This window comes from Tyto alba, unplaced genomic scaffold (genome assembly GCF_018691265.1).
Source record: "Tyto alba isolate M040663 unplaced genomic scaffold, T.alba_DEE_v4.0 Super-Scaffold_2, whole genome shotgun sequence".
Lineage (NCBI taxonomy): Eukaryota > Metazoa > Chordata > Aves > Strigiformes > Tytonidae > Tyto > Tyto alba.
This window is the reverse complement of record NW_024881282.1, coordinates 4,536,541-4,563,235: the sequence shown is the minus strand read 5'-3', so window position 1 is coordinate 4,563,235 and position 26,695 is coordinate 4,536,541. Positions and strand designations below refer to the sequence as shown.

The following is a 26,695-nucleotide window of genomic DNA, read 5'->3' as shown; positions in this document are numbered from 1 at the left end:
TTTCCAGAAGTTCTTTAACTTTCTTCTGTGTTAGTTGAAGAATGTGACCCTCTTCAGAGGGCATAGCCCATGGGATGGCTGTGCTCTCTGTTCTGAGTATTTTGGCTGTTAAAATAGAGTGTGAGTCTTGTTAGAGCAGTGGGTGGACAGTAGAATAGTTGCTGTGGTCATCTGTGCAACCAAAGAGCTTTTACATTTAAACTTTTCACAGCCAGTGAGCTCGGTTTCAGGCTTTTTTCACTCATTTTTGTTACTTCCCCCCCCCAGTTTCTGCTCTTTCTACTCCATAACTACTTTACCATGTTCCTTTTAGCGGCTGTGACTGCTGGCACTGCCCCAGTGCTGCTTCCACCCGTATTCTACTTTTGGTCTAAGCCTTCAAGATCTGGGCAGGGTAAAGCATCTGCAATGCTCGTGTTTATCCATCTACAGGTGCCATCCTGCATAGGGGAATGGCAATGTGCTGAAAAAAAAAAACCTTTCCCTGCTCTTCTCCAGCAGCACCTTTGCAATTCAAGCCAAAATCTTCTAAGGACTCCTGCCTCAACTTTGGCATCTCCTGCTAAGGAGTGGTGACAGCTCAACCTAATCCTGTGTGGGAAAAGCTAAATAATAATTTTTAGGAATGAGGCTTGGAATCCTTTAGGATCTGTGATGTGTTGAAATGTGGAGTTTTTTTAATAGTTATGTCAATCCTGGTGCTGTTGCAGCTGGTTTAATGTGATTTTGTTAATTAAAAAACAACAGTTTTGTCTCAGTCTTTTAATCCGTTGGTGGGCAGAGCTTCGGAAAAACGAATTGGTTTTGATTTTAGGGTGTAATTAAAACCCTCGTTTAATTACAGAGTGGCCTTCCCCGGTGCTGGGGCTGAGCCGCTTCCCCCAGAGGCCTCAGGGCTGCGGCAACCTCCACCCGCTCCCCCCACTGTAAAGCCGCCCGCCATTTGTAGGGTTTTGGGGTTTTTTTGTTGGTTTTTTTGTTTGTTTGTTTGTTTGTTTGTTTTTTTCTGTTTTTGTTTGTTTTTTTTTTTTTGGGGGGGGGGGGGGGGGGGGAGTTAAATAACTACAAGCGGGTCAGGGGACCCAGCGGAACCCGAGCGCGGGGCGGCGGGCGCGGCGGAAGGGGAGCGCTGCTGCCTCCCCGCGCCGCCCGGTCACCTTCGGCGGGGCCGCCGCCATGGCGTTCCTCCCGGACGAGTCGCGGTCGCTGCCGCCGCCTCCCCTCGTCAACAAGGGCTCGGTCTGGCTGGGTCTGGTCGGTTGGGTGACGGCGCTGCTGGACAACGGCTTCAACCACCGGCCCGTCATCCGAGCCGGTGCGGGGGGGGAGAGCCCGGGGGGGCTGGGGAAGGGCGTATGTGGGGATTTGGGGTGTCTGAGAGGGATATAGAGGCGGGAGTGAAGGGGAGGGGGCCGTGAGGGGAGGTGGTGAGGAGACAGAGGGGATGCGGGGGCTGGGGAAGGGGTTATGCGGGATTTTGGATCACTCTATGTAATATAGCGGCAGGGGTAAGGGGAGACAGGCCTGAGGGGAGGGGGTGAGGAGACAGATGGGATTGGGGGGCTGGGGAAGGGGGTCTGTGGGATTTGGGGTGTCTGTGTGGGATATAGGGGCAGGAGTGGAGGGGAGGGGGCCATGAGGGGCGGCGGTGAGGAGACAGAGGGGATTAGGGGCCTGCGTAAGGGGTTATGTGGAATTCGGGGTGACTGTGAGGGATATAGGGGCGGGAGTGAAGGGGAGACAGCACAGAGGGTGAGGGGCTGGGGAAGGGAATACCTGCAGTTTGGGGTGTCTGTGAGGGATGTAGGGGCGGGAGTGAAGGGGAGGGGGCCCTAAGGAGATGGGGTGAGGAGACAGAGGGAATTGGGGACTGGGGAGGGGGGTATGTGGGATTTGGGGTCACTGTGTGTGATACAGGGGTGGGAGTAAGGGGAGACAGGCCTGAGGGGAGGGGCTGGAGAAGCAAAGGGGATTGGGGGAGCTGGGGAAGGGGTTATATGGGATTTGGGGTGCCTGTGAGGAATATAGGGTGGGAGTGAAGGGGAGGAGCCCCTGAGGTAAGGGGATGAGGAGACTGGGGGGCTGGGGAAGTGGGTATGTGGGATTTGGGGTCACTCTGTGTGCTATAGGGGCGGGGGGAAGGTTCAGGGGCCCTGAGGTGAGGGACTGGGAGGGATGGAGGGGAAAGGGGTGGTCTGTGGGATTTGGGGTGACTCTGTGAGAGTTGTAGGGGCAGGAGTGAATGGGAGGGAGCCTTCAGGTGTGGGGGTCTGTTGGCAGGTGGGGATTGGAGGTAATTGGAAGGGGCTGGGGAAAGGGGCATCGTATGGGGGTGGAGGGATTTGGGGTGACTCTCTGAGGGATGGGGGGGGGAGCCCTGAGGAAAGGGGGGAGCCTCTCTGGGGGCTGTCAGAGGAGGGTGCTATAGGGACCCAGGGGGTCTGTCTGCAGGGGTGAAGCAGGGAGAGGGGAGCTGGGGAGTGTGGGGCTGAAGTGGGGGGACTGGGAAAGGCAGGGGGGCCCAGCTGGGGCCAGGAGGTGGGCTGAGACAGGGGGGACATCCCTCCTTCTGCTGCAGGTGTTCACCGCCAGATCCTGTTCACCACCGTGGGGTGGTTTCTTGGCTATTACCTTGTTAAACGTGCGGACTACGTGTATGCCAAACTGGACAGAGAGTTGTTTGAGTACGTCAGGCAGCACCCAGAAGACTTTAAGATAGCAGGTACTATAAGTTGGTATTTTAAAATAGACCTCAGCCTGCCATAATGTACAAGATAATAAGTGCTAATATTTGTAAAGAGGTTGGTGGGTTGCTTACAGAATCTGTTCTTTTCTAGCAAGTTGTACTGACTGCTGACTCCTGCTTACTCACAACCCCAGTTGCAACAGTATTAAGGATTTTGTGATTTGAAAATAGATATTTTTACTGATCTGATCAGCTGCCTTGATGGCCAACTCTTCCTCCTAAGAGCTTATTGGAATATAAAAAATGGCAGAGCCCCAAAAATAAGAATAGACCAAACTTGTGCCATTGAAGAAGGAATAACAAAAATTAGAAATCACAGGTTTTATTCTTGTAAAATCACCATTTTACTGTTTATTCTTGTAAAATTGCAGTGTGTGTTGATTCAAACATGACATGATCAATATTCAGAAAAAAAGCAGAGAAGGTGAAAAAAAAATAAAATGGAAGTGGCCGGAAACCTGAAGTGCTCTTGGTTTAGAGCCGTGGTGAAGAACAGCATTTTACTAAATGTAGTCACTGAGCCAGGAATGCAATGGCAAATTTTGGAGAAAATTGTCTGTTTTCTAATACAATACGATTAGGTGACTCTGGCTGTTGGACTGTGATCCTCATCATGCTATGTCAAAATAAATATATAGGAATAAAAAAGCATCAATATTGAAATCTCTTCACAGGAATCTGTGGAGAGCTTGATGGAAAAGAACTTACGCATTTACTTTATGCAGCAAGCTAATAGTTCACTGTTGGTAGCAAAAATCAGATTTTTGGTGGCTTTGTTAACCTTAAGACTTTAATATTAAAAATCTTTAGAATCAGTCTCAAATGCTGATTTGGTTTTCCCACCTCCACCCCTTGCCTCTTGCAGAAAAGAAAAGAATAGGAGAGCTTTGGGACAATTTCTACCCAGTTCGCTGAGGATTTCTCCATCAGTGACACGTCACGGGATGAACTAATTCCGTACCAAGAGCTTCGGCCAGCTGCCTGCAACCGTCCAACCACCCATGGCTTGGGAAATGAACCATTACTCTGCTTTCGTGTAATAAAAGCTACAATTAAATATTTACTGTTTAATTATTTGTTCTTCCATTCCATTATGGTGTATCACAATATAGGTGGCTGATATTTGTAATAGGATCATAACTTTGATTCATCCCTTTTTGAGTTATTTTAACTGTGAAAATGGAGGATTGTTCACACAGCATATATTTTATAAAAAGCCAGAAAGTAGTTGTGTAAGTTCCTCCTTTTTAACTCCCACTGACATTTTTCCTAACCCATGAGCATGCTCTGGGCCAGGCCCTGTAGACACTGTAGCCAGAGTCTCTCTGTGAAATTAATTCTGTCCCGCTAACAAGAACAGATGTTCTCCCTAACTAATTCCCTTATCTATTTTGCATTCCGATGCTGCTTTTTCTTAACCGGGGGTGAGGATCCAACCTGGCTACTTCCTCACTTGGTTGTTGGCTCCTGAGTCCACCCACTGAACCCAAACGTGTTCCAGACACGCTGAGGATCTGCAGCTTTTCTGAATTTCACTGCAGCGTGCTTGGCACTCCTCTGGACCTTGGAGTTGGGGCTACTCCAGTTGTGAAGGTTTTTAACACAACTCCTTATCTCCTACGCTCGTTTTCAGCATCTGCCCTGGCTTCCCCCTGCGGTGCCGCGTTCCCCGTGTGCACGGGGGGGACACCTTCTGCTCTGCAGCATCTCTGAGCACCTTCCTCGAGCGCCGCTTCCCCAGGGAAGCCTCTCGCTGTGCTGGGGTCTGGTGACATGAGCTGTGGGACCGTTGAGTCCCTCTCCTTGCCTTGTCACCAGGGTCTGATTCTGCTCCCAGGTGAGGTTTCACATCCATGCATTTTCTGCCCAGAAAATGGGGATTGTCTTTTGCTGATGACATGCGGGAGAAATTCTTTACAGTGAGGGTGGTAAGATGCTGGAACACATTGTCCAGAGAAGCATTGAAGGTCAATTTGGACGTGGTTTTGATCACTCTAGTGGAAGATGTCCCTGCCCAAAGCTGGTTAAGTTAAAGAGATGAAAATGACCATCAGCTGGGTTCAATAGGGACCAGGTAATTACAACTCTACTCGAGCAGGCTCCACAACAGCTGGTGTCTCAGGACAGTGGCCAGCTGGGTTTTTAGATATCCCCTGCCTGACACGGGCAGACTGCAGACAGCACCACGGGAAACCTCCATGAATCGTGCTGCTGGGCCCTCAAAACACCAACAGGGAGTTGGCTGGTGGGACCCCAAGAGATGTTTGGGGTTTATGGTCAGAGATGTGCATCGCGCAGCGAAGCGTGCCTTCATCTGCGAGGTATTAAGGAGGCAGGAAGAATAAGTGATGGGTTTCTCCAGAGACAGGGAGTCCCCTATGAGCCCTGCCCCAACCTGCTTCAGGGTGGGTGTGGGGGGCTCATGCAGCACACCTTCATCTAACCTTGATAAAACTCACCTGCTAAAAGAAGGGGATAATGAACAGGAGATAATTGTTTGAAGGGTGTTTGCCCAAAAGTGGGTATGTTAAAGAGGACAATGGCCATTAAATAGTAAGCCGGGAATTACAAAAGGGACTGTGAAAATCAAGAGGGTGTTAGCCTAAAAGGAATCATCAACACTCCCAGTTTGAGGGAGAGACCTTGGAGGGGCCAGAGCAGGAGTCCAAGGCGGTGGGACGCTGCTGAAAGCAGCTCTGCTGGCATCACAGCCCAGGCCCGGCCAAGAATCGTCCCCATCAGCTGCCCCGAGCAGCCTGCAGCCAGCTCCTGGGCTGCCAGCACGGGGGCACCAGGCAGGGCCAGGGCCAGGTCAGCGCTGGAGAGGCTGGAAGGCACCTCTGGAGATGATGTGGTCCAGCCCCTGCCCGAGCGGGGTCAGCAGCAGGATTGGGGTTGGGGTATCCCCGAGGGTGGAGGCTCCACCACCTCTCTGGGCAACGTGGGACTGTGTCCGACCACCCTCCCTGTAAGAATGTTCAGACGGGATTTTCCGAACTCCAGTTTGTGCCCGTGGGCTCTTGTCCTGCCCCTGGGCACCACGGGGAAGAGTCTGGCTCCATCTCCTCCTCACTCCCCATTCGGTCTTTATACACATGGGTAAGTTCCCCCAGAGGCTTTTCCAGGCTGAACAGTCCCAGCTCAAACAGCATCTCTCCCTCCTCAGGTGGAAAATGCTTCTGTCCTTTCATCACCTTCATGGCCCTTCCCTGGGCTCTCTCCAGCACGTGCACGGCTCTGTTGTACTGGGGAGCCCAGACGTGGCCCAGCAGGGCTGAGCGGAGGGGAAGGATCCCCTGGCTCCACGTCCTCTCGGGAGGCTGGTGGCCACCCTTGCCCTGAGGACACCTCGATGGCCCACGGCCGACTCGGCCACCTGGGCAGCCAGACCTGGGGTGCGCGGGCGAGACTTGGTGGGGTGCGTCCCCCCCGGCGCCTGCACGAGCGGGCGATGGGCAGCAGCGGGGGGTACGGCCGGGGCCAGAGCTCCCCCGAATCCAAAGGCAGGGCTGTGCAGGAGGGAACCTGCCCTGGGGGGGGGTGGGGGTGCTGGCAGCCCACCCGTCCGTGGGGGCGGTGGGACTGTGGGACTGGGGCTTCTTGGGGCTGGGTAGGAAAGGGTGTTTGGAGTTTCTCGTTCCTTTGACATTTTCGGCCAAAACTGCGCTTTATCTCTTGCCTTCCTGATACTGAGCCCGTGTGCCCGGGTCACTGCTTTCTGCTTTATTAGATGGCGTTAAACAGATAGAAAGAAAGCTGCAATCCCAACTGGCCTCAACAATGGGAACAAAAGGCCGTTTCCCGGTGGCAGCGGGCAGCAGTGCCGGTGCCCCGGGAGCCTTTCCAGGGCAGCACGGAGCCAGCATCCCGCTGCCACGCCGGAGAGGGCCCGACCTGCCCCCCCTGCCCTCGTCCCGCCAGGGACCTCCGCTGCGTCTCTCAAGGACAGAGACCTTTGCTGTTACCACCTCGCGTCTCTTATCAGTCACGTCCAGCAGCGGTGGGCAGCAGCAGGGCACCGCCGGGGCCTGACGCATCCCCGGGGGCAGCGTGATGCAATGCCCTGCAATCGCAGCAGGCACCAGCTCCCCGTGAACCAGCGGGGTCGGGGCCGGCTGGCCAGACAGCAGCGCGCAGCGAGGGACCTGCGGGTGCTGGGGGATTGCAAGTGGCCCAAAAGTCAGCCGCGTGTCCTGCCAGCTGTCCCACGTCACCGGCTTTTTCAGGGAACGCCGTGGGGCTCTAATTGCTGCTGTTCAACAGCGGTGCTGAGCGCTTCGGCCCACGTCCCGCTACGATACCTCCCCGGGGCACCACCCGCCCCTCCAGCTGCCAGCACGCAGCCCGAGCCAAAAGCCATTGCCAAGGTGACCGCAGGCCTTCCTCGCTGTGACCACCACCTTCTCCAGGTGACGAAAGTCCCGTCCCTGATCTCCAGCCGGGCAGACCACCAGAGGGACATCACCTCCTCCGTGGTCCTCACCTCACCTGCAAACAACGTCCCTCCGCTGCTCTTGGTTCAGCACCTCGCTCTGCCATCAGCGTGGAGGCAGAGGAGCTCCAACGACTGCTTGGAGTCCCCATGTCCACCACCCGGCTCCAGTTCTCCCATAGCATGAACCATCGTGCCCCAGTTGGAACTGGCACTGCAGTGGGGACGGCCTAAGTCTCTCCCTGCAGCCCCCTCATGCTCCATTTTCTCTGAATAAAACAAGGCTGCAACTTTGCCCAGGCTGAGGAGGGTCGCAGCGGGCGGATCTGCTCTGAAATCCTCACAGTGGCTGGCAGGACTTCTGTTTGCCCACGTTTGGGGGGATTTGCTGCTCGGCAGCTGCTTTTCCAGAAAAGCAAGATTTTTGGGCAGTGATGCCAGGAGCTCCTTGGGTCTGTGTGACCACAGAGCTGGTGTTTGGGCAAGCCTTGACCCAACCCACCATCCCCCTGGGGAGCACGTCCCCAGCCATGGCTCGGGAGGGGGGGGAAATGTCACCACACGTTTCTCTCAGTGTCCCCGTGTCATCCCCAGCACCTCCTGCTGCCACATCTCCCATGTCCTGACTCCCCCCAAGCCCCCTGGGACTCTCCCTGTCCTTGCTTGAACCTGACCAGGACCCTCAGCTGTGGGGCAGCTCTGGCTCTGGCCCCCAGCAGCCCCATCCAGAGCCCCCGTCCCCGCCGCCACTGGCCTCTTGGCCACTGGTGGCTGCAGACCCTGTCCCTGCTGCCCGTGCTCAGGGAGGACAAGCCAAAGCCAACGGGCTCTCAACAGCCAGGAGAAATGGCCTGAGCAAGCGAGAGGATGTGGGAACCCCCAAGATAAGCCAAAGCTTCATGTCTGGACACAGGGCTGGGGTCCTGGGGGCAGTTGCTTTCCAAAGGTGCTGAGACCAGCAGCTCTGCTGCCCTGTGGGGACAGTCCCCAGGCTCGGCCCCACTTGGGGCAGCTCTGGGGCAGGAATCCGTGATGGGCAGGAGAAAGGTGTTGGGAGCTGTGGGGCACGGGGCAGCACCAGCAGCGGTGGGACACTCCCGGGGAGACCTTTGGAGAGAGCCCTGAACCTGGTGATCCTCTCTAGCAGGGGTTGATGTCTCCCACCCCCTCTTCCAGATGCACAGCAGCAGGGATCAAGAAGAAATATTTCACTCTGAGGAAGGTGAGGCACAGGCACAGGGCACCCAGAGAAGTTGTACATTCCCCATCCCTGGACGGATTCAAGGCCAGGTTGGATGGGGCTTGGAGCAACCTGGTCTGGTGGAAGGTGTCCCTGTCCAGGGCAGGGCGGTTGGGACTGGACAGTCTCTGAAGGTCCCTTCCAACCCAAACCATCCCACGACTCTGTGATTCTTTGTCCCTTCACATTCCCCGTCACTGCCATGGAAAGTCACCTCCCGGCAGAACCGGTGTCCCCCGGCCCCACGCTGGGACACTCGCCCACGGCTCCCGCCGGCGGGAAGCACCACACTGCTCATGGCTTCACAGGGCTTGTTTTATTAGCAAAGGTTGGGGAAAACGCCCTCAGAGTCCAGGAACCAGCTGGCAAAGGGCTCGGCAGTTGCAGGGTACCGTCGGAGGTTGGGGCCCCCGGGCAGCGCCGCCACCTTCGTGCCGCTCTTTGAAAATAAAGAGGAGGGCACGGGGCGCGCGGCTCTTGCCATGGACCTCCCAGCACGACCAGATGCTTCTTCCTATGAGGATAAGGCCCCATCTGGATCTCGGGTGGTCACAACCGTCGCTGGCGTGTGCTGCGAGCGCGGGGAGATCAGCTGCCGCGGTGCGGGGAGGGCGAGCGGGGCTGGGGATGAGCCCGCGATGCTCAGAGCCGGGGACGTCCTCTCCTTCGTGCCACCAGCACCCATCCTGCAACGGCAGCTCTTCTTAAGCCCAGAGGCCACCCCAGGGAGAGAGCTGGCCCACCAGCCCTGTCTCTATAGACCCTGGACCCCCGCAGCCTCTGCGCGGAGGGTTGGCGGGATGAGTCCCCTCCTTCGGCACGGGGATGGGAATCTGCCAGCACTGGAGGGGACATCCCCCATTTCAAGGCTTCTCCCCGGAGCTCCCCACCGCTGCAGTGTTGGGGACCCCCCTGAGGACAGCGGCCAGCCCTTGCCCCGGTGCCCCTGGGTCCCGCATGCCCCCACCCAGCTCTTACCTGGTGGCCAGGGCAGGGTCACCAGCTGGGCTGCCCTTCGCTGGGGCTGATCTGCTCCAGGATCTGGCTGTACCTCCGGGTGAGGGCGTTGGTGTCCCTCGTGAGGTGGGTGAGGACCTGCTGCAAGCCGGCCAGGTGGTGGGACAGGCGCTCCTCCAGCTGGGCGTCCACACTGCCGCTGTCGTCCACGGACGTGTCGGCGTCGGTGCCAGTCGGGTTCTGGTCGTTGACAGAGGCCAGCCCTTTCTCCACCATGGGCTTGATGGCCTTGAGGAGCTGGTAGCGCTCGTAGAGGTCCGCGTGGCCGCCCGTGGCCGGGGCCGTCCCCTCCTGCTGCGGGAAGACCCCTCGCAGCAGGCTGGGGAACATCACCTCCTGCTCCATCTTCTGGGTGGCTGAGAAGTACTGCTCCATGGTCCCGCTCCCACGGCTCCGGCAGTGCTGCTGGGGGCTCTGCTCGGGGTGCTGCCTGCTCCCCGTCCCCGCCGAGGGCTTTTTATGCGGTGCTGGGGCACGTCCCCCCGCTGCTGTCCTGTGCTGCCAGCCCCGGCCAGGCTGGATGGCCGTGGGGCCGGGCTTGGCTCCAGCCCAGCTGGGGCTCGGCCGCGCCGTGTCCCCGGCTCTGCGCAATCTGCCCCGGCCCAGCCTCCCCGTGGCCTTGGCCCGAGCTGGCCGGGGGTCCCATTGCGTCCCCACGCCGGGAGCGGGGCGGCCAGGAGGGGGGTGCCTGGGGTCTCTGCTGACGGCTCCTGTCCCGTACCCACGACCGCCCACAGCTCCAGGGCCCCCAGAAAGTGGGTCCAGCTCCTGACCCCCAGTGCGGGCAGGCTGCAGGCAGCAGTGCTGCTGGGGGGGCTGTCACCTCTCCCCCCCTCCTTGCTGCCACGTGCTCAGGACATGAACCCTCCGGGGACATTGGGCAACCTCCACCGGCAACTATTTGGAAAATCTCCCTGGGGCTGCCATTTCGGGTCTCATAATTTGTCCTGTGGACAGAGGAGTCCGCTGATGCCCAGCCATGGGGGTCCCCAGAATCATCCCCCTTCCCCTGGGCTCTCTCCCAGCTGGGCAAGGACAGGGACGAGGACCTGGTACCACGATGTGAAACTCCTGTGGCAGTGGCACAGAGACATTGCTGCCTGCGGGGGAGTGGGGACAGGGCCACCTTCCCCCCCCCATTCTGGGGCAGAGGCCATGGCTGGCACAACTGCCCACCCCCTGCGTGTTCCTGCAGTGTGTGGCAATAGGGGAAAAATGTTCTATTTAGAGAAAGTCCATGGGGTCTCTCATCCCTTCTGCAACCTTTGGTAGTGGCAGCTCTCCCACTGTCCCCACACGTCTCAGCCAGGTGCCCGCGCTGCCGCTCGCTCTTACCCCCTCAGACCTGTCCCCTCTGCCCCTCTTGTCCCTTCACAGGTGTCTCCAGTGTCTCTGGGTGTCCTGCTGTGGGGGGCAGTGCTGTATCGAGGTGTGTGGGTGCTGCTTTCTCCATGCAGGCACCAGCCGGGAGCTTGGCCATGTCAAGGTGTCTGAGTCACCACAGAGCTGCTCGGAGGTGCAGCAATGTCACAGGGCTCTGGGGACAGAGGGACACAGGGGATGCTCTGCCCCCTTGCTCCCCCATTTCAGCTCCAGCACCGTCCTCCCAAGCTGCTTGTAGTGCTCAGGGCAGGGAGTTGGGGGGGTGACTGCAGCTCAGCAGATCGCTCCCCAGCACCCTGTGCTTGGGACATTAATCATTCCCAAACCCTCCCCGTGCCTCCAGGGTCCCATCAGACAAAAATGAGCCCCCCACAGCCCACTGGGAGATGTCAGGGGGGAACTGTCACTGCTGGTGATGATGGCAGGAGCTGGAGTCCAGCACAGCCACCACAGGGCTGCAACGTGGCTGGGGACAGGATGAGCTGAAATGGGGTGCCCAGCCCCAGGTTGGGGCCCAAGGGAGGCTTCTCAGAGCCATCAGGGTCACCAGGAGGTACAATGAGATCCTCAGGTCTCTGCTGCCACAGATCCCACTTTTGGGCAAGCCTCCCCCTGACCTCTTGCCCTCCTGGGGTGCCTGGCCCCAGCCATGGTTCAGAGAGGAGGGAAAATGCCACCACACAAGTCCCCAAGTGTCCCTATGTCATCCCTGGCACTCCATGCTATTGGATCCCCCCCCACAGCACCACTGAGAAGCAGGGGGACTGATGTGCCACAGCTCTGGGGTGCTGAGCACAGCTCTGACCCAGGCTGTCTGTGTCCAGCTGCCCCAGGGAGAGGTGAAGATGCTGGGTCAGAGATGTCCACGTGGGCTGAGGACATGCGTGGGAAGGGACCTGATGTCTTATCACCATATCACAGAACGGTTTGGGTTGGAAGGGACCTTAAAGATCATCCAGTCCCACTGCCTGCCCCGGGCAGGGCCCCCTTCCCCCAGCCCAGGGTGCTCCCAGCCCCATCAACCTGGCCATGAACCCTTCCAGGGAGGGGGCAGCCACAGCTGCTCTGGGCACCCTGGGCCAGCGCCTCACCCCCTGCACAGGGAAGAATTTCTGCCTTAGATCTCATCTAAATTTGCCCTCTGTCAGTTTAAAATTGCTAGCTCTCGTCCTACCCCCACCCCCTGATCCAGAGTCCCTCCCCACCTTTCCTGTCCCCCCTTTAAGCCCTGGGAGGCCGCTCGAAGGTCTCCCCAGAGCCTTCTCTTCTTCAGGCTGAACCCCCCCAACTCTCTCAGCCCGGCCTCCCAGGGGAGCTGCTCCAGCCCCCTGAGCATCCCTGTGGGGAACACCTTTGTCCTGGGGAGCCCCCTCCCAGGGGCTGGCTGGGGTGACTTCTACCCACTTGTCCCCAGGGGAAAGGACATCCTCCAGCAGAGGTTGACTGCAGTCACTGGTGGCTGCAGACCAACATGTCATCCATGAACCCCGCGGTGAAGCTCCAGCCCCATGATAGATGCAGCCCACTCATCCAGACACACCCCATGGGACATTATGATGTCCTTGTACCTCTGAGAAGCTCCGTGGTGGCCCAGACAGCCCAAGAGCAGCAGTGCCTGCACAACTCAGTGCAGAGCTTCTCCCCACGGCAGGACACTCAGAAACCCTGGAGACACCCATGAAGGGACAAGAGGGGCAGTGGGGACAGGTCTGAGGGGGACAGGGTGAGTGGCAGCGCAAGCACCTGGCTGGGACATGTGGGGACGGTGGGAGAACTGCCAGCACCATGGGTTGCAAAAGCGATGACGGACCCGGTGGCCTTTCCCTAAATAGCATCATCTTTACGAATTGCCACACACTGCAGGGCACGAGGGGATGGGCAGTGCTGGCTGCTGCCCCAGCCATGGCCTCTGCCCCAGAATGGGGGGCAGCAGCGTGGTGGGGGCACCGTCTGTGCTCGCCATGGGCAGTGATGGCTCCATGCCATGGCTGCAGGAGTTTTCCACTGTGGTGTTTGGTCCCATCCATCTCCCCATCCTGTGCCCCAGGACCCACAGTGGGAACTGAAACGGCAGCGCAGCCCCAGGGAGATTTTCCAAATAGTTGCGGGTGGGGGGTTGCCCAATGTCCCTGGAGGGTCCATGTCCTGAGCAACTGGCAGCAAGGAGGGGGGGAGAGGTGACAGCCCCCCCAGCAGCACTGCTGCCTGCAGCCTGCCCGCACTGGGGGTCAGGAGCTGGACTCACTTTCTGGGGGGCCCTGGAGCTGTGGGCGGTCGTGGGTACGGGACAGGAGCCGTCGGCAGAGACCCCAGGCACCCCCCTCCTGGCCGCCCCGCTCCCGGCGTGGGGACGCAATGGGACCCCCGGCCAGCTCGGGCCAAGGCCACGGGGAGGCTGGGCCGGGGCAGATTGCGCAGAGCCGGGGACACGGCGCGGCCGAGCCCCAGCTGGGCTGGAGCCAAGCCCGGCCCCACGGCCATCCAGCCTGGCCGGGGCTGGCAGCACAGGACAGCAGCGGGGGGACGTGCCCCAGCACCGCATAAAAAGCCCTCGGCGGGGACGGGGAGCAGGCAGCACCCCGAGCAGAGCCCCCAGCAGCACTGCCGGAGCCGTGGGAGCGGGACCATGGAGCAGTACTTCTCAGCCACCCAGAAGATGGAGCAGGAGGTGATGTTCCCCAGCCTGCTGCGAGGGGTCTTCCCGCAGCAGGAGGGGACGGCCCCGGCCACGGGCGGCCACGCGGACCTCTACGAGCGCTACCAGCTCCTCAAGGCCATCAAGCCCATGGTGGAGAAAGGGCTGGCCTCTGTCAACGACCAGAACCCGACTGGCACCGACGCCGACACGTCCGTGGACGACAGCGGCAGTGTGGACGCCCAGCTGGAGGAGCGCCTGTCCCACCACCTGGCCGGCTTGCAGCAGGTCCTCACCCACCTCACGAGGGACACCAACGCCCTCACCCGGAGGTACAGCCAGATCCTGGAGCAGATCAGCCCCAGCGAAGGGCAGCCCAGCTGGTGACCCTGCCCTGGCCACCAGGTAAGAGCTGGGTGGGGGCATGCGGGACCCAGGGGCACCGGGGCAAGGGCTGGCCGCTGTCCTCAGGGGGGTCCCCAACACTGCAGCGGTGGGGAGCTCCGGGGAGAAGCCTTGAAATGGGGGATGTCCCCTCCAGTGCTGGCAGATTCCCATCCCCGTGCCGAAGGAGGGGACTCATCCCGCCAACCCTCCGCGCAGAGGCTGCGGGGGTCCAGGGTCTATAGAGACAGGGCTGGTGGGCCAGCTCTCTCCCTGGGGTGGCCTCTGGGCTTAAGGAGAGCTGCCGTTGCAGGATGGGTGCTGGTGGCACGAAGGAGAGGACGTCCCCGGCTCTGAGCATCGCGGGCTCATCCCCAGCCCCGCTCGCCCTCCCCGCACCGCGGCAGCTGACCTCCCCGCGCTCGCAGCACACGCCAGCGACGGTTGTGACCACCCGAGATCCAGATGGGGCCTTATCCTCATAGGAAGAAGCATCTGGTCGTGCTGGGAGGTCCATGGCAAGAGCCGCGCGCCCCGTGCCCTCCTCTTTATTTTCAAAGAGCGGCACGAAGGTGGCAGCGCTGCCCGGGGGCCCCAACCTCCGACGGTACCCTGCAACTGCCGAGCCCTTTGCCAGCTGGTTCCTGGACTCTGAGGGCGTTTTCCCCAACCTTTGCTAATAAAACAAGCCCTGTGAAGCCATGAGCAGTGTGGTGCTTCCCGCCGGCGGGAGCCGTGGGCGAGTGTCCCAGCGTGGGGCCGGGGGACACCGGTTCTGCCGGGAGGTGACTTTCCATGGCAGTGACGGGGAATGTGAAGGGACAAAGAATCACAGAATCGTGGGATGGTTTGGGTTGGAAGGGACCTTCAGAGACTGTCCAGTCCCAACCGCCCTGCCCTGGACAGGGACACCTTCCACCAGACCAGGTTGCCCCAAGCCCCATCCAACCTGGCCTTGAATCCGTCCAGGGATGGGGAATGTACAACTTCTCTGGGTGCCCTGTGCCTGTGCCTCACCTTCCTCAGAGTGAAATATTTCTTCTTGATCCCTGCTGCTGTGCATCTGGAAGAGGGGGTGGGAGACATCAACCCCTGCTAGAGAGGATCACCAGGTTCAGGGCTCTCTCCAAAGGTCTCCCCGGGAGTGTCCCACCGCTGCTGGTGCTGCCCCGTGCCCCACAGCTCCCAACACCTTTCTCCTGCCCATCACGGATTCCTGCCCCAGAGCTGCCCCAAGTGGGGCTGAGCCTGGGGACTGTCCCCACAGGGCAGCAGAGCTGCAGGTTTCAGCACCTTTGGAAAGCAGCTGCCCCCAGGACCCCAGCCCTGTGTCCAGACATGAAGCTTTGGCTTATCTTGGGGGTTCCCGCATCCTCTCGCTTGCTCAGGCCATTTCTCCTGGCTGTTGAGAGCCCGTTGGCTTTGGCTTGTCCTCCCTGAGCACGGGCAGCAGGGACAGGGTCTGCAGCCACCAGTGGCCAAGAGGCCAGTGGCGGCGGGGACGGGGGCTCTGGATGGGGCTGCTGGGGGCCAGAGCCAGAGCTGCCCCACAGCTGAGGGTCCTGGTCAGGTTCAAGCAAGGACGGGGAGAGTCCCAGGGGGCTTGGGGGGAGTCAGAGACATGGGAGGTGTGGCAGCAGGAGGTGCTGGGGATGACACGGGGACACTGAGAGAAACGTGTGGTGACATTTCCCCCCCCTCCCGAGCCATGGCTGGGGACGTGCTCCCCAGGAGGATGGTGGGTTGGGTCAAGGCTTGCCCAAACACCAGCTCTGTGGTCACACAGACCCAAGGAGCTCCTGGCATCACTGCCCAAAAATCTTGCTTTTCTGGAAAAGCAGCTGCCGAGCAGCAAATCCCCCCAAACGTGGGCAAACAGAAGTCCTGCCAGCCACTGTGAGGATTTCAGAGCAGATCCGCCCGCTGCGACCCTCCTCAGCCTGGGCAAAGTTGCAGCCTTGTTTTATTCAGGGAAAATGGAGCATGAGGGGGCTGCAGGGAGAGACTTAGGCCGTCCCCACTGCAGTGCCAGTTCCAACTGGGGCACGATGGTTCATGCTATGGGAGAACTGGAGCCGGGTGGTGGACATGGGGACTCCAAGCAGTCGTTGGAGCTCCTCTGCCTCCACGCTGATGGCAGAGCGAGGTGCTGAACCAAGAGCAGCCGAGGGACGTTGTTTGCAGGTGAGGTGAGGACCACGGAGGAGGTGATGTCCCTCTGGTGGTCTGCCCGGCTGGAGATCAGGGACGGGACTTTCGTCACCTGGAGAAGGTGGTGGTCACAGCGAGGAAGGCCTGCGGTCACCTTGGCAATGGCTTTTGGCTCGGGCTGCGTGCTGGCAGCTGGAGGGGCGGGTGGTGCCCCGGGGAGGTATCGTAGCGGGACGTGGGCCGAAGCGCTCAGCACCGCTGTTGAACAGCAGCAATTAGAGCCCCACGGCGTTCCCTGAAAAAGCCGGTGACGTGGGACAGCTGGCAGGACACGCGGCTGACTTTTGGGCCACTTGCAATCCCCCAGCACCCGCAGGTCCCTCGCTGCGCGCTGCTGTCTGGCCAGCCGGCCCCGACCCCGCTGGTTCACGGGGAGCTGGTGCCTGCTGCGATTGCAGGGCATTGCATCACGCTGCCCCCGGGGATGCGTCAGGCCCCGGCGGTGCCCTGCTGCTGCCCACCGCTGCTGGACGTGACTGATAAGAGACGCGAGGTGGTAACAGCAAAGGTCTCTGTCCTTGAGAGACGCAGCGGAAGTCCCTGGCGGGACGAGGGCAGGGGGGGCAGGTCGGGCCCTCTCCGGCGTGGCAGCGGGATGCTGGCTCCGTGCTGCCCTGGAAAGGCTCCCGGGGCACCGGCACTGCTGCCCGCTGCCACCGGGAAACGGCCTTTTGTTCCCATTGTTGAGGCCAGTTGGGATTGCAGCTTTGTTTCTATCTGTTTAACGCCATCTAATAAAGCAGAAAGCAGTGACCCGGGCACACGGGCTCAGTATCAGGAAGGCAAGAGATAAAGCACAGTTTTGGCCGAAAATGTCAAAGGAACGAGAAACTCCAAACACCCTTTCCTACCCAGCCCCAAGAAGCCCCAGTCCCACAGTCCCACCACCCCCACGGACGGGTGGGCTGCCAGCACCCCCACCCCCCCCCAGGGCAGGTTCCCTCCTGCACAGCCCTGCCTTTGGATTCGGGGGAGCTCTGGCCCCGGCCGTACCCCCCGCTGCTGCCCATCGCCCGCTCGTGCAGGCGCCGGGGGGGACGCACCCCACCAAGTCTCGCCCGCGCACCCCAGGTCTGGCTGCCCAGGTGGCCGAGTCGGCCGTGGGCCATCGAGGTGTCCTCAGGGCAAGGGTGGCCACCAGCCTCCCGAGAGGACGTGGAGCCAGGGGATCCCTCCCCTCTGCTCAGCCCTGCTGGGCCACGTCTGGGCTCCCCAGTACAACAGAGCCGTGCACGTGCTGGAGAGAGCCCAGGGAAGGGCCATGAAGGTGATGAAAGGACAGAAGCATTTTCCACCTGAGGAGGGAGAGATGCTGTTTGAGCTGGGACTGTTCAGCCTGGAAAAGCCTCTGGGGGAACTTACCCATGTGTATAAAGACCGAATGGGGAGTGAGGAGGAGATGGAGCCAGACTCTTCCCCGTGGTGCCCAGGGGCAGGACAAGAGCCCACGGGCACAAACTGGAGTTCGGGAAATCCCGTCTGAACATTCTTACAGGGAGGGTGGTCGGACACAGTCCCACGTTGCCCAGAGAGGTGGTGGAGCCTCCACCCTCAGGGATACCCCAACCCCAATCCTGCTGCTGACCCCGCTCGGGCAGGGGCTGGACCACATCATCTCCAGAGGTGCCTTCCAGCCTCTCCAGCGCTGACCTGGCCCTGGCCCTGCCTGGTGCCCCCGTGCTGGCAGCCCAGGAGCTGGCTGCAGGCTGCTCGGGGCAGCTGATGGGGACGATTCTTGGCCGGGCCTGGGCTGTGATGCCAGCAGAGCTGCTTTCAGCAGCGTCCCACCGCCTTGGACTCCTGCTCTGGCCCCTCCAAGGTCTCTCCCTCAAACTGGGAGCATTGATGATTCCTTTTAGGCTAACACCCTCTTGATTTTCACAGTCCCTTTTGTAATTCCCGGCTTACTATTTAATGGCCATTGTCCTCTTTAACATACCCACTTTTGGGCAAACACCCTTCAAACAATTATCTCCTGTTCATTATCCCCTTCTTTTAGCAGGGTGTGGTTGAGCAGTGTTTATGGAGGACACTCCCTCTCCACAAAACTACATCCCTTGTTCTTCCCTCTTCCTCAAAACTGCCCAAATCAAGGCAGCTTTTCCATGGAGCTGCCTGCAGCCTGCCCGCACTGGGGGTCAGGAGCTGGACCCACTTTCTGGGGGGCCCTGGAGCTGTGGGCGGTCGTGGGTACGGGACAGGAGCCGTCGGCAGAGACCCCAGGCACCCCCCTCCTGGCCGCCCCGCTCCCGGCGTGGGGACGCAATGGGACCCCCGGCCAGCTCGGGCCAAGGCCACGGGGAGGCTGGGCCGGGGCAGATTGCGCAGAGCCGGGGACACGGCGCGGCCGAGCCCCAGCTGGGCTGGAGCCAAGCCCGGCCCCACGGCCATCCAGCCTGGCCGGGGCTGGCAGCACAGGACAGCAGCGGGGGGACGTGCCCCAGCACCGCATAAAAAGCCCTCGGCGGGGACGGGGAGCAGGCAGCACCCCGAGCAGAGCCCCCAGCAGCACTGCCGGAGCCGTGGGAGCGGGACCATGGAGCAGTACTTCTCAGCCACCCAGAAGATGGAGCAGGAGGTGATGTTCCCCAGCCTGCTGCGAGGGGTCTTCCCGCAGCAGGAGGGGACGGCCCCGGCCACGGGCAGCCACGCGGACCTCTACGAGCGCTACCAGCTCCTCAAGGCCATCAAGCCCATGGTGGAGAAAGGGCTGGCCTCTGTCAACGAGCAGTGCCTGAGCGGTGCCGACGCCGATACCGCCCCAGGTGAGGGTGCAGACAGCAATCTGGAAGAGCGCCTCTCCCACCACGTCAACGGCTTGCAGCAAGTTCTGACAGACCTCACCAAAAACACCAACGCCCTCACCCGGAGGTACAGCCAGATCCTGGAGCAGATCAACCTCAGTGAAGATCAGTCCAGGTCTTGATCCTGCACCCCCATCCTCTGAGGTAAGAGCTTGGGGAGCTGCAGTGCCAAGGAGGGGCTGGCTGGCAGGTAACATACTTTATCCTCTTGCCCCAGCAGCTGGGTGGCTTTCCAATGTTTGCATCACACCCCCAAATCCCAGGAGTTATGAGTCTGCACTCCATTGCTCAAGAGATGCATCCTCCTGGATTTGTCTTTCTCAATTTTGCAGTGGTGCAAGCTCTGCCACTGAACAAAGGTCACTCTGTGAGCTCAGCGTTGTCCCCAAGACTCCCCAGCCTGCAGCACAGGCAATGTCTGGCTGGTTTTGGGCAGCCACTAAAGATCCCAGGGAGAAAATGGCCACGTTGTTGGAGGACCCTGAGATGTGGACTCCATTAGCTGCCAGACACCAGTGGTCTGGCTGCTTCTCTCTTGACTGTTATGGAAACCACAACAGAGTCATTTTTAGGGAGCAATTTGTCACTTTCAGGTCTCTAAATGTCTAAATTTGACACACCACCTGCAAACATATCAGATGCTTCAATTCTCCCCTAGACTGGGGGATGGAAACCCATTCTCCATCCTGGTGGGGCTTTCATCCCTGAGAGCCCTTGGGGAGACATCTCTGTGCTCCACCAGAGATGGGGCTTATGGCCAAGCTCCTTGTAGTGAAATGGAGAGCGCAGAAAGGTGACAGCAACAACAGGGAGCATTAACGGGGACTTCACAATGTTAACCCTTGTTTTGGGGGAAACATGGCCAGGAATGACAGTGTCCCAGCCAAACCGTGTTGGTTATCCCCACAGGGTGATCCATCGTCTGCAGCCCAGCGGCACTTTTTCCGCTGCGCCAAGTCCCACTGAAGAAGGTCCTCTGTGAGCAGTGCAGACCTTTGCCAGCTGCCTGCCAGGCACTGCCTGTACCATCCAACTCGCCCTGCGGTCAATCCTGCCAGCAACCTTGCTGCTTTGTTTCACCCCTGTCCCAGGGGGATTTCTGTGGGGCAGAAATGAGTGTTTCACATTATCGCTTTGTAGAAGGCGTCTGTAACTTTGAAGCGATTCTTTCTTCTGCATGTGTGTAAGTCCCCATCCCAACTGGTCTCTCTGATAATATAAATGAAACATAAATCCTCGTGCGAATGTGTCCTCTGTTTCCCACCAGCTCTCACTTCTGTATTGCTACTGTTCCCCAGCCCTTGACGATGAGGGGACGTTGGCCATCGAGGCCACAGTCCTCTGCAGGGATGTGAGCTGGGTTTCTCTGGTGGGGAGTGGGAATCAGGCTTGCGTTGGGATGCATGTTCCCCCAGCCCTCTGGCTTTCACACCTTGCAAAAACTTGGTGTAATCCTGCCATCATCGTGGGCTGGGTGCTGGGATCCCAGCCTCTTTCCTTCCCTTCCCCAACATTTCCTCCTCTCCCGGACCCCCAACTTCTCAGCTCCCCAACCTAATCAGTACCTGCACATCCCTTCCCTCAGACCACACCCATCCAGCCCTTCAGACCCAGCACCATCTCCACCACACACAGCCCTGGGGACAAGCTGCCACAATCCCCGCCAGCCCCAGCAACACCAGGGGTGCAATTGTGCCTCCCCTCTGCTTGGCCGTGGCACCTTCTGCAGTGGGGGGCAGAGGGGGAGGTGAGGATGCTCAACCGGGATGAGGAGGAAGGCAGGGCTTCGCTTGCCTTCCATCCCTGTGAGCTGGGGGGGAGTGCAGAGGCAAACCCCTCACTGGATGGGCGGGCAGGGGCTGCAAGCCCTTCACAGGAGGGTCGGAGGCTTCAGCACAGGCTGGATCTCAACTCCAGGTGACTCCTTCTCTCACTGACACACCACCTGGGGAAGTCTTAGTAAGCTGGGCACTCAAGGGAGGTGTCCCCTGGCCTCTTCAGGCCACTTTAAAACAAATTCAGCTGAAACATCACTGCTTTGACTGAAAAAAGCACTGGTCTTCCATCAGCTCTGCAGTTTTGATCAAAGAAACTGGAAATCTTTAAGCACCTGTGTTGAGAGGAGGATTGAAATAATGAGTTGGGCTGCAGGCTCCAGTTGCGTTGCATGTGTTGCTGCACATGCTCTCTGAACCTGCCGTCTCTCAAGAGTGAACTAATATCCTTCAGACTGAAATCAGAGACTCATCAGCTTTAAAAGTCTCAGTTTAAAATGAGCAAATGTTCTGCAGATGGTTCCCCTGTTACTTCCCACTATCCGAAGGCAGGTCCATGCCTTGGTCATGGGTTCACGTTTATGACAACCCTCACAGTGGGGCCCTGATTTCTCAGCAGCACTTTGCAGTTCCACAACACTGTAAAGAAACATAAAATCAAGAATTCCAACCCTTGCTTTTATTTTAGTGAAAGTCTAATAGAAAAGAAAATAAAAGAGAAAACTTACTTCACAATTTAAAAACAAAATGCACTGTGGCTTCAAAGCATCCCCCTACCACACCCCCTGCCCTGACATCCTGATAAACGGTAGATGCTATCTCAAAATTAGTCATGCTTAAATCTCTGCACAGTCTCAAAAACATCCCAGAAGCATCAACTGATAGTGTTGAGCAAAAGAAAAGACGTATTATTTTTTGCCTAGTTTTCCCATTTTTTTCTTACCTTCCCTGAAACTTTGGGAACCCACCACGGCTGAAAAGAGAAGGCTGTGTCATGCAGGGTAATGGGACTGGGAAAATGTCTTGGCAAGGAGGATAACTCAAGCCTGGGGATCCCACTATTGCTCTTCAGGTCTGCTGTGCCCATGGAGAAAGACCCAAGGGCTGGAAGACCCAGGTTTGTCTGTAGCCCCTCTACCAACCACGCAGAGGTCTGGAAGAAACTCCCACATCTTGCCCAACCACAGCTCTGAGGATGCCAATGTAGGGGCAGAAGCATTAACATTTTAAAGTGTATGGTGGGTGCAGCAAAATACTGCAGCATCTCCAGCTCTCGTGGTCTTAATTTTTTCACTGTGTGCATCCACGTGATTAGATGAATATCTAGTCATTTGTTTAAGAAAAAGACCTGTTGTCCCTTGTGACTAAGGGAATTATCTTCAAATGTGCTATGCAATCATTTTAAAGCTCAAAACCAGAATGCAAATAAAAAGGACTCCCACATCTACATGTGGAGGGGACAAAAATATTTGTAAGTTACATATTTATATCTTATACAGAGATACACTCCATATGCATTATTATATATATACGCATACATTAATCTCTGTTTCAGACAAAACTTCTCATGGGGAGGGACCACACTCAGATTTTGGAGGAGACAATTTATGACATAGAATTCAGGACCTTTGAACACTGTATTTTTTGCCCAGCACTCCTTGCATGATCTTGGTTAACATTTTGCCAGCCTGGTCCTCAGCTTCCTCTTCTCATTGCTTAAAAGTTAATTACTTAGGGGGAAGACATGGTGTGCAGAGCAAAGGCAATTTCTTGTTTGCTGCATCCTGTTCTTCCAAGGTTTCTTAGAGAGATACACTCCCTGAAAAGCCCAGCACTGCACAAGGACAAATTAAGGTATGCATAAACTGTTGCAAATGCAGGGCAGGAGTGAATACAAACCAGAGCTTATAACTGCACTGAAGCTCCCCAAAGGGAACAAGGCATTTCTGCCACAGTATGAACATTGGGAAATGCCCCTATTCCACCCAGTCTGAGCTGCTGTCATGTGGAAAGTGTAAGCAAAATGTGAATAATGTGTGAAATGGGGACTGTATAAACCATTTAATTGCATCAACAGCCTAAGTCAAGGGAGGAGGTGCTAGAAAAAATATCCCCCAAACCACATATCCTTTGACATTAGCATTTCACCAGGGGACAGGGATATCTGCCACCAATACTCAGAGGGAGCCCCAAAAGTATAGATCCTTTTCCTAGCTCCCCAGCAGCTTATGGACAGTAGATGCCCAAGGATTTCCTCTTGATTGGATCCTTGGTCTCACAGGGTCACAGAGATACACAGCCAAAGTCTGTCTTCTCTTTCCTTCCTTATTTCTGTGCATCTAGCTGGCAGCAAATGGTCTTATCTTTCAGCCTTGCTTTTCCATGACTGGTACAGCCTCTTCTCTCCTACCACCAGCCTGCAAGATGCAAGTTGTAGCCTCAGCAAGACCAGGCATAAACCCACTGGTTGGGCTGCCATCCTTCATAGACTGTATTGAAATACTCTTCACAAGGGCATGTAGCTATAGGACAAGGGGTAATGGCTTTAAAGTGAAACAGGGTAGATTTAGATGAGATCTAAGGCAGAAATCCTTCCCTGTGCGGGGGGTGAGACGCTGGCCCAGGGTGCCCAGAGAAGCTGTGGCTGCCCCCTCCCTGGAAGGGTTCAAGGCCAGGTTGGACGGGGCTTTGATCAACCTGCTCTGGTGGAAGGTGTCTCTGCCCATGGCAGGGGGGTTGGAACTACATGATCTTCAAGGTCCCTTCCAACCCAAACCATCCTATGATTCTATGAAATAATCCTCTTTTCTGGCTAGACCAACAGCATCAGCCTGAACTTGGACTGGAGACAATGCAGTGTCCCTCAAGATGGAGTGACCAACTGAATGGACCCTGAATAGGACTGCTGTGTGACAGGAACTCGGGAATAGTTGCACCCACTCAGCTCTGCCCCACATCTTCCATGTGGCATGTCAAGAGCTGGGGGAGAGCTCAGGAAGGGAAAGCACATGAGGATATAGAGAAAGACAGGCAAGAAGAGAGCACTGCTGTATCTAGTTTGGCTTCTTGCTCCAGGAAAGCCTACAACCTAAGCTGAACATGATGTAAGCATGGGAAAGAAGTCAGTGGGCATAAGGATGAGGAGAATATTGTGGTTTCTAAACAATGTGGACACTGATGGGCCTGTTGGGTTGTTTTAAGTGATGGGAATATGAGTGGTTATGTCTATATCCTGAGGATGCCTCTCTCTGTTTGTTTACTAAGGATGGCACAGGCGTCTACCTGGCCAGGAGGTGTTTTGCTCCCTTGGTTTTTGATGATGTCCTGGAGCCTGTGGCAAGACAGCTCAGATCTTGACACAAGCCACTGGCTATGCATTCCCCAGGTCCATGACGGTGGGTGGAGCTGATGAATGGTTGGAAGGCAGCAGGTAGCCAATGGTGTTTGCACAGCACGTGGCTGATTTAGGAGTGGCTCCTGGACAGCAGAACCACCATCCCAGCTGCATCGGTGCAATTCCTGAGCAGAGCTAAAGCAAACTGCTGATGGTTTTGCTTTTCAGTCTTACCACACTTTGCCCTTCTATGCTAGAAGTTCAGACACATGCGGGTCTCCCCCTCGCTGGACACTGCTGGCTCCACCGGTAATAAATCCCCAGGATGTGTCCATGCGAGATGCAGATGGAGCAGTGTCAGTGAGAGCTGATGTGAGGACAGCAAGCTCTTGGATCCCAAGTGCCCATGACTGGAGACAAAGAAATCCTTCACAAATTACGCAAGGCTGGCCACAGGTCACCAGAGCAACCTGGCAATTTGCAGGTGTCAGCAAAGAGAGAAAAAAAAAAAATCTTTTTTTCCTGTGACCTTTGCAAGACCTTTCTTGTCTTGGTGCATTCCCCGTCAAATTCCAGGACAGAGATTGGGATCCCCTGTCAAGCCCTAGCTGGAGCAAACACTATCCACATGGGCATTCAGAAAAGCTGTGCAAAGTTTCTTGCCTCTCCTCTTTGCAAACACATACACTGCTATTTAAAATAACCTGGATCATTCCCTAGTTTCCATGGGAATCTCCGCCACTGATATGCCCTTGAGCAGATGGGTCCTGGGAATCAGCTTCTTTAGGTGCCCTTTCCACCCATTTCTCATCACTCCCAGCAGTGATAATGGTAAGTGGCTGTAATACACCATGAAGGGTGGTGATCAGCTATGGATTGCCACCTCTATGTTCCAGGCAAATGGTCCAGAGCAAAAGGGTTTTATGCCCTCAAGAAACTTAGATACTGGAGAGAGAACAAGAGGAGAAAGGCAAACAGGAGCTGCTCCCAGCTGCTTCTCCACATCCAAACTTCTCCTTTCTCTTCCTGTTTTAAGCATATAATTATTTTTTTTTTCCCTTGGACTTAGTGTATTTACTTGTACTAGGGCATAGAACTCAAATCTTAATGTTGTTGATCTAATTCTCCTGAACAGAAGCTCCTAATTCAATGTGCTAAGGTAATCCGTTAAAAATACTTTTATGGATAATACAATTTTCCAAACTGATGTATGTACCAGCATAGAGACATTCTAGTTCATTGTTATGTACATATTTATACAAATTTCAAAAAACACATAATTATTCCCCACAAAGACATTGTCAAGTTATTCATTCTTTGGCAGACACAAAGTTCTCAGCATTAGTATAATTATTCTTATGAATCATACTGTAGCTGCTCCTACAAGGTCCAAGCACAGGCTAATTAATCCTTTATGCAAAGATAGTGAAAGGATTGTCCCCGCCTGAAAGAGCTTATAGTCTTGGAAATATCCTTCTTCTGTTAAAAAAACACATAGTCAGAGAGAAATCTACATTTGAAATGTCTACAAAAGAAATGTCAGGGCCAGTGGCCACCCCGAGCAGAATAGGCAGGAGGCTTGAGGCATCACTGTGCTCGAGGAGCCGGGAAAGGAATGAAAAACATCCACTTGGTTCTTCTTCCTTGTCCTCCTCATGGCTCTGTGACCCATTTGGGCAGCTGGACCCTCCAATAGGTGTCAGCTTCAAGGACGGGACCTTGCTGATCCTGCTTGATCTCTGCAAACATCCTCAGAGCTCTCTCTGCTCAACAGCGAGCAGGTGGATCCCCAAGAGACCACCAGTGCATCAGACACAGCTTTAAAAGGCCCAAAAGATGAAGGATTTCAGGGATCTAAGCCAACTGGAAACAAGCATTAAGCCAAATAGAGATCCTGGGTGGAAATTCCAGATTAATACAAATCAAATCCCATTCCTCAAAGGGAGAAACCCAGCTAACCTCCCTGAAACGGCAGTGGCAAAGGCCTCTCCAGGGGGTGTGGAGCAGCTGCTACAATGGAGATGCTGATTGTGGGAGTCCCAGGACCCTGATTGCCAAAGGCTGTGGAGACTTGCATGGCTTTTTACTCTTCTCTTGGCTTTTTACTTCCTTCTCAAGGGAACAATGAAATTCAAACTAGCCTCAGCTAGCTGCTACCAGCAGTATGGACTGCTGAGAGTCTTGTCGGAGCTGCCTCCTCCAGTCTTCTCCAAAACCCTGATCCCACTTTTGCCTTTCATGGGATGCTCCCCCACCCACTGGTTTCCTCAGCATGGCTTTGACCGTGGGGTAAAAAGAGGACTGACAAACTGCAAGAGTGACTGTTTCCACTTAGTGCAGGCACAGAGGGCTTTGATGAAGAGTTGGATGCCCGAACAGCAAAGCTGCGACACCGAACAGCTCAGATGTGTGGTCCTAGTAATCCAGGATGCCACTTCTGGTGTGACCACCTGAAAAAAAAGCACCAAAACCCCATGGGCAGGCAGCAACATGTCAGTGGCTTGGGGGGTGAGTTCTTCCTAAGGCCTCTTTTGAGATCAGAGGAATTTGGCGGTTTAAATCAAATTCATCTTGAAAAGGGGGGAAAAAATCCTACTGGGAGTAATTTGCATAGCAAGACTAAAAAATGCCATCTTAAAGCAAGTCATGCAGTTGGTGGGATTAAAAAGACCCAGAAGAAGCACAAATGATAACAATCGGACTTTTCACATACATGGTGACTTCCAGCACAGAC

At 56.6% G+C, this 26,695-nt stretch overlaps 4 protein-coding genes across 4 annotated transcripts; 3 read left to right on the top strand and 1 right to left on the bottom strand.

Annotated features, from left to right (window-relative positions):
* Positions 1 to 1,097: 1,097 nt before the first annotated feature.
* Positions 1,098 to 3,803, top strand: NDUFC2 (NADH:ubiquinone oxidoreductase subunit C2). Its single transcript, XM_042792603.1, has 3 exons — positions 1,098 to 1,315; positions 2,579 to 2,722; positions 3,612 to 3,803. Exons 1-3 carry the CDS (start codon positions 1,177 to 1,179, stop codon positions 3,659 to 3,661), a joined length of 333 nt encoding a protein of 110 aa, XP_042648537.1. The 5' UTR covers positions 1,098 to 1,176; the 3' UTR covers positions 3,662 to 3,803.
* A 4,912-nt stretch (positions 3,804 to 8,715) lies between these two features.
* Positions 8,716 to 9,930, bottom strand: LOC122153444 (thyroid hormone-inducible hepatic protein-like). Its single transcript, XM_042792763.1, has 2 exons — positions 9,397 to 9,930; positions 8,716 to 9,104 (listed from the first exon to the last, which is right to left on the bottom strand). The coding sequence occupies exon 1, from the start codon at positions 9,808 to 9,810 to the stop codon at positions 9,415 to 9,417; it is 396 nt and encodes a 131-aa protein (XP_042648697.1). The 5' UTR covers positions 9,811 to 9,930; the 3' UTR covers positions 8,716 to 9,104; positions 9,397 to 9,414.
* Positions 9,931 to 13,324: 3,394 nt separating this feature from the next.
* Positions 13,325 to 14,539, top strand: LOC116961135 (thyroid hormone-inducible hepatic protein). The gene is made up of 2 exons (XM_032991062.2): positions 13,325 to 13,858; positions 14,151 to 14,539. Exon 1 carries the CDS (start codon positions 13,445 to 13,447, stop codon positions 13,838 to 13,840), a length of 396 nt encoding a protein of 131 aa, XP_032846953.2. The 5' UTR covers positions 13,325 to 13,444; the 3' UTR covers positions 13,841 to 13,858; positions 14,151 to 14,539.
* Positions 14,540 to 18,464: 3,925 nt separating this feature from the next.
* LOC122153427 lies at positions 18,465 to 19,963 on the top strand. Its single transcript, XM_042792598.1, has 2 exons — positions 18,465 to 18,996; positions 19,762 to 19,963. Exon 1 carries the CDS (start codon positions 18,585 to 18,587, stop codon positions 18,972 to 18,974), a length of 390 nt encoding a protein of 129 aa, XP_042648532.1. The 5' UTR covers positions 18,465 to 18,584; the 3' UTR covers positions 18,975 to 18,996; positions 19,762 to 19,963.
* The last annotated feature ends 6,732 nt before the right edge of the window (positions 19,964 to 26,695 follow it).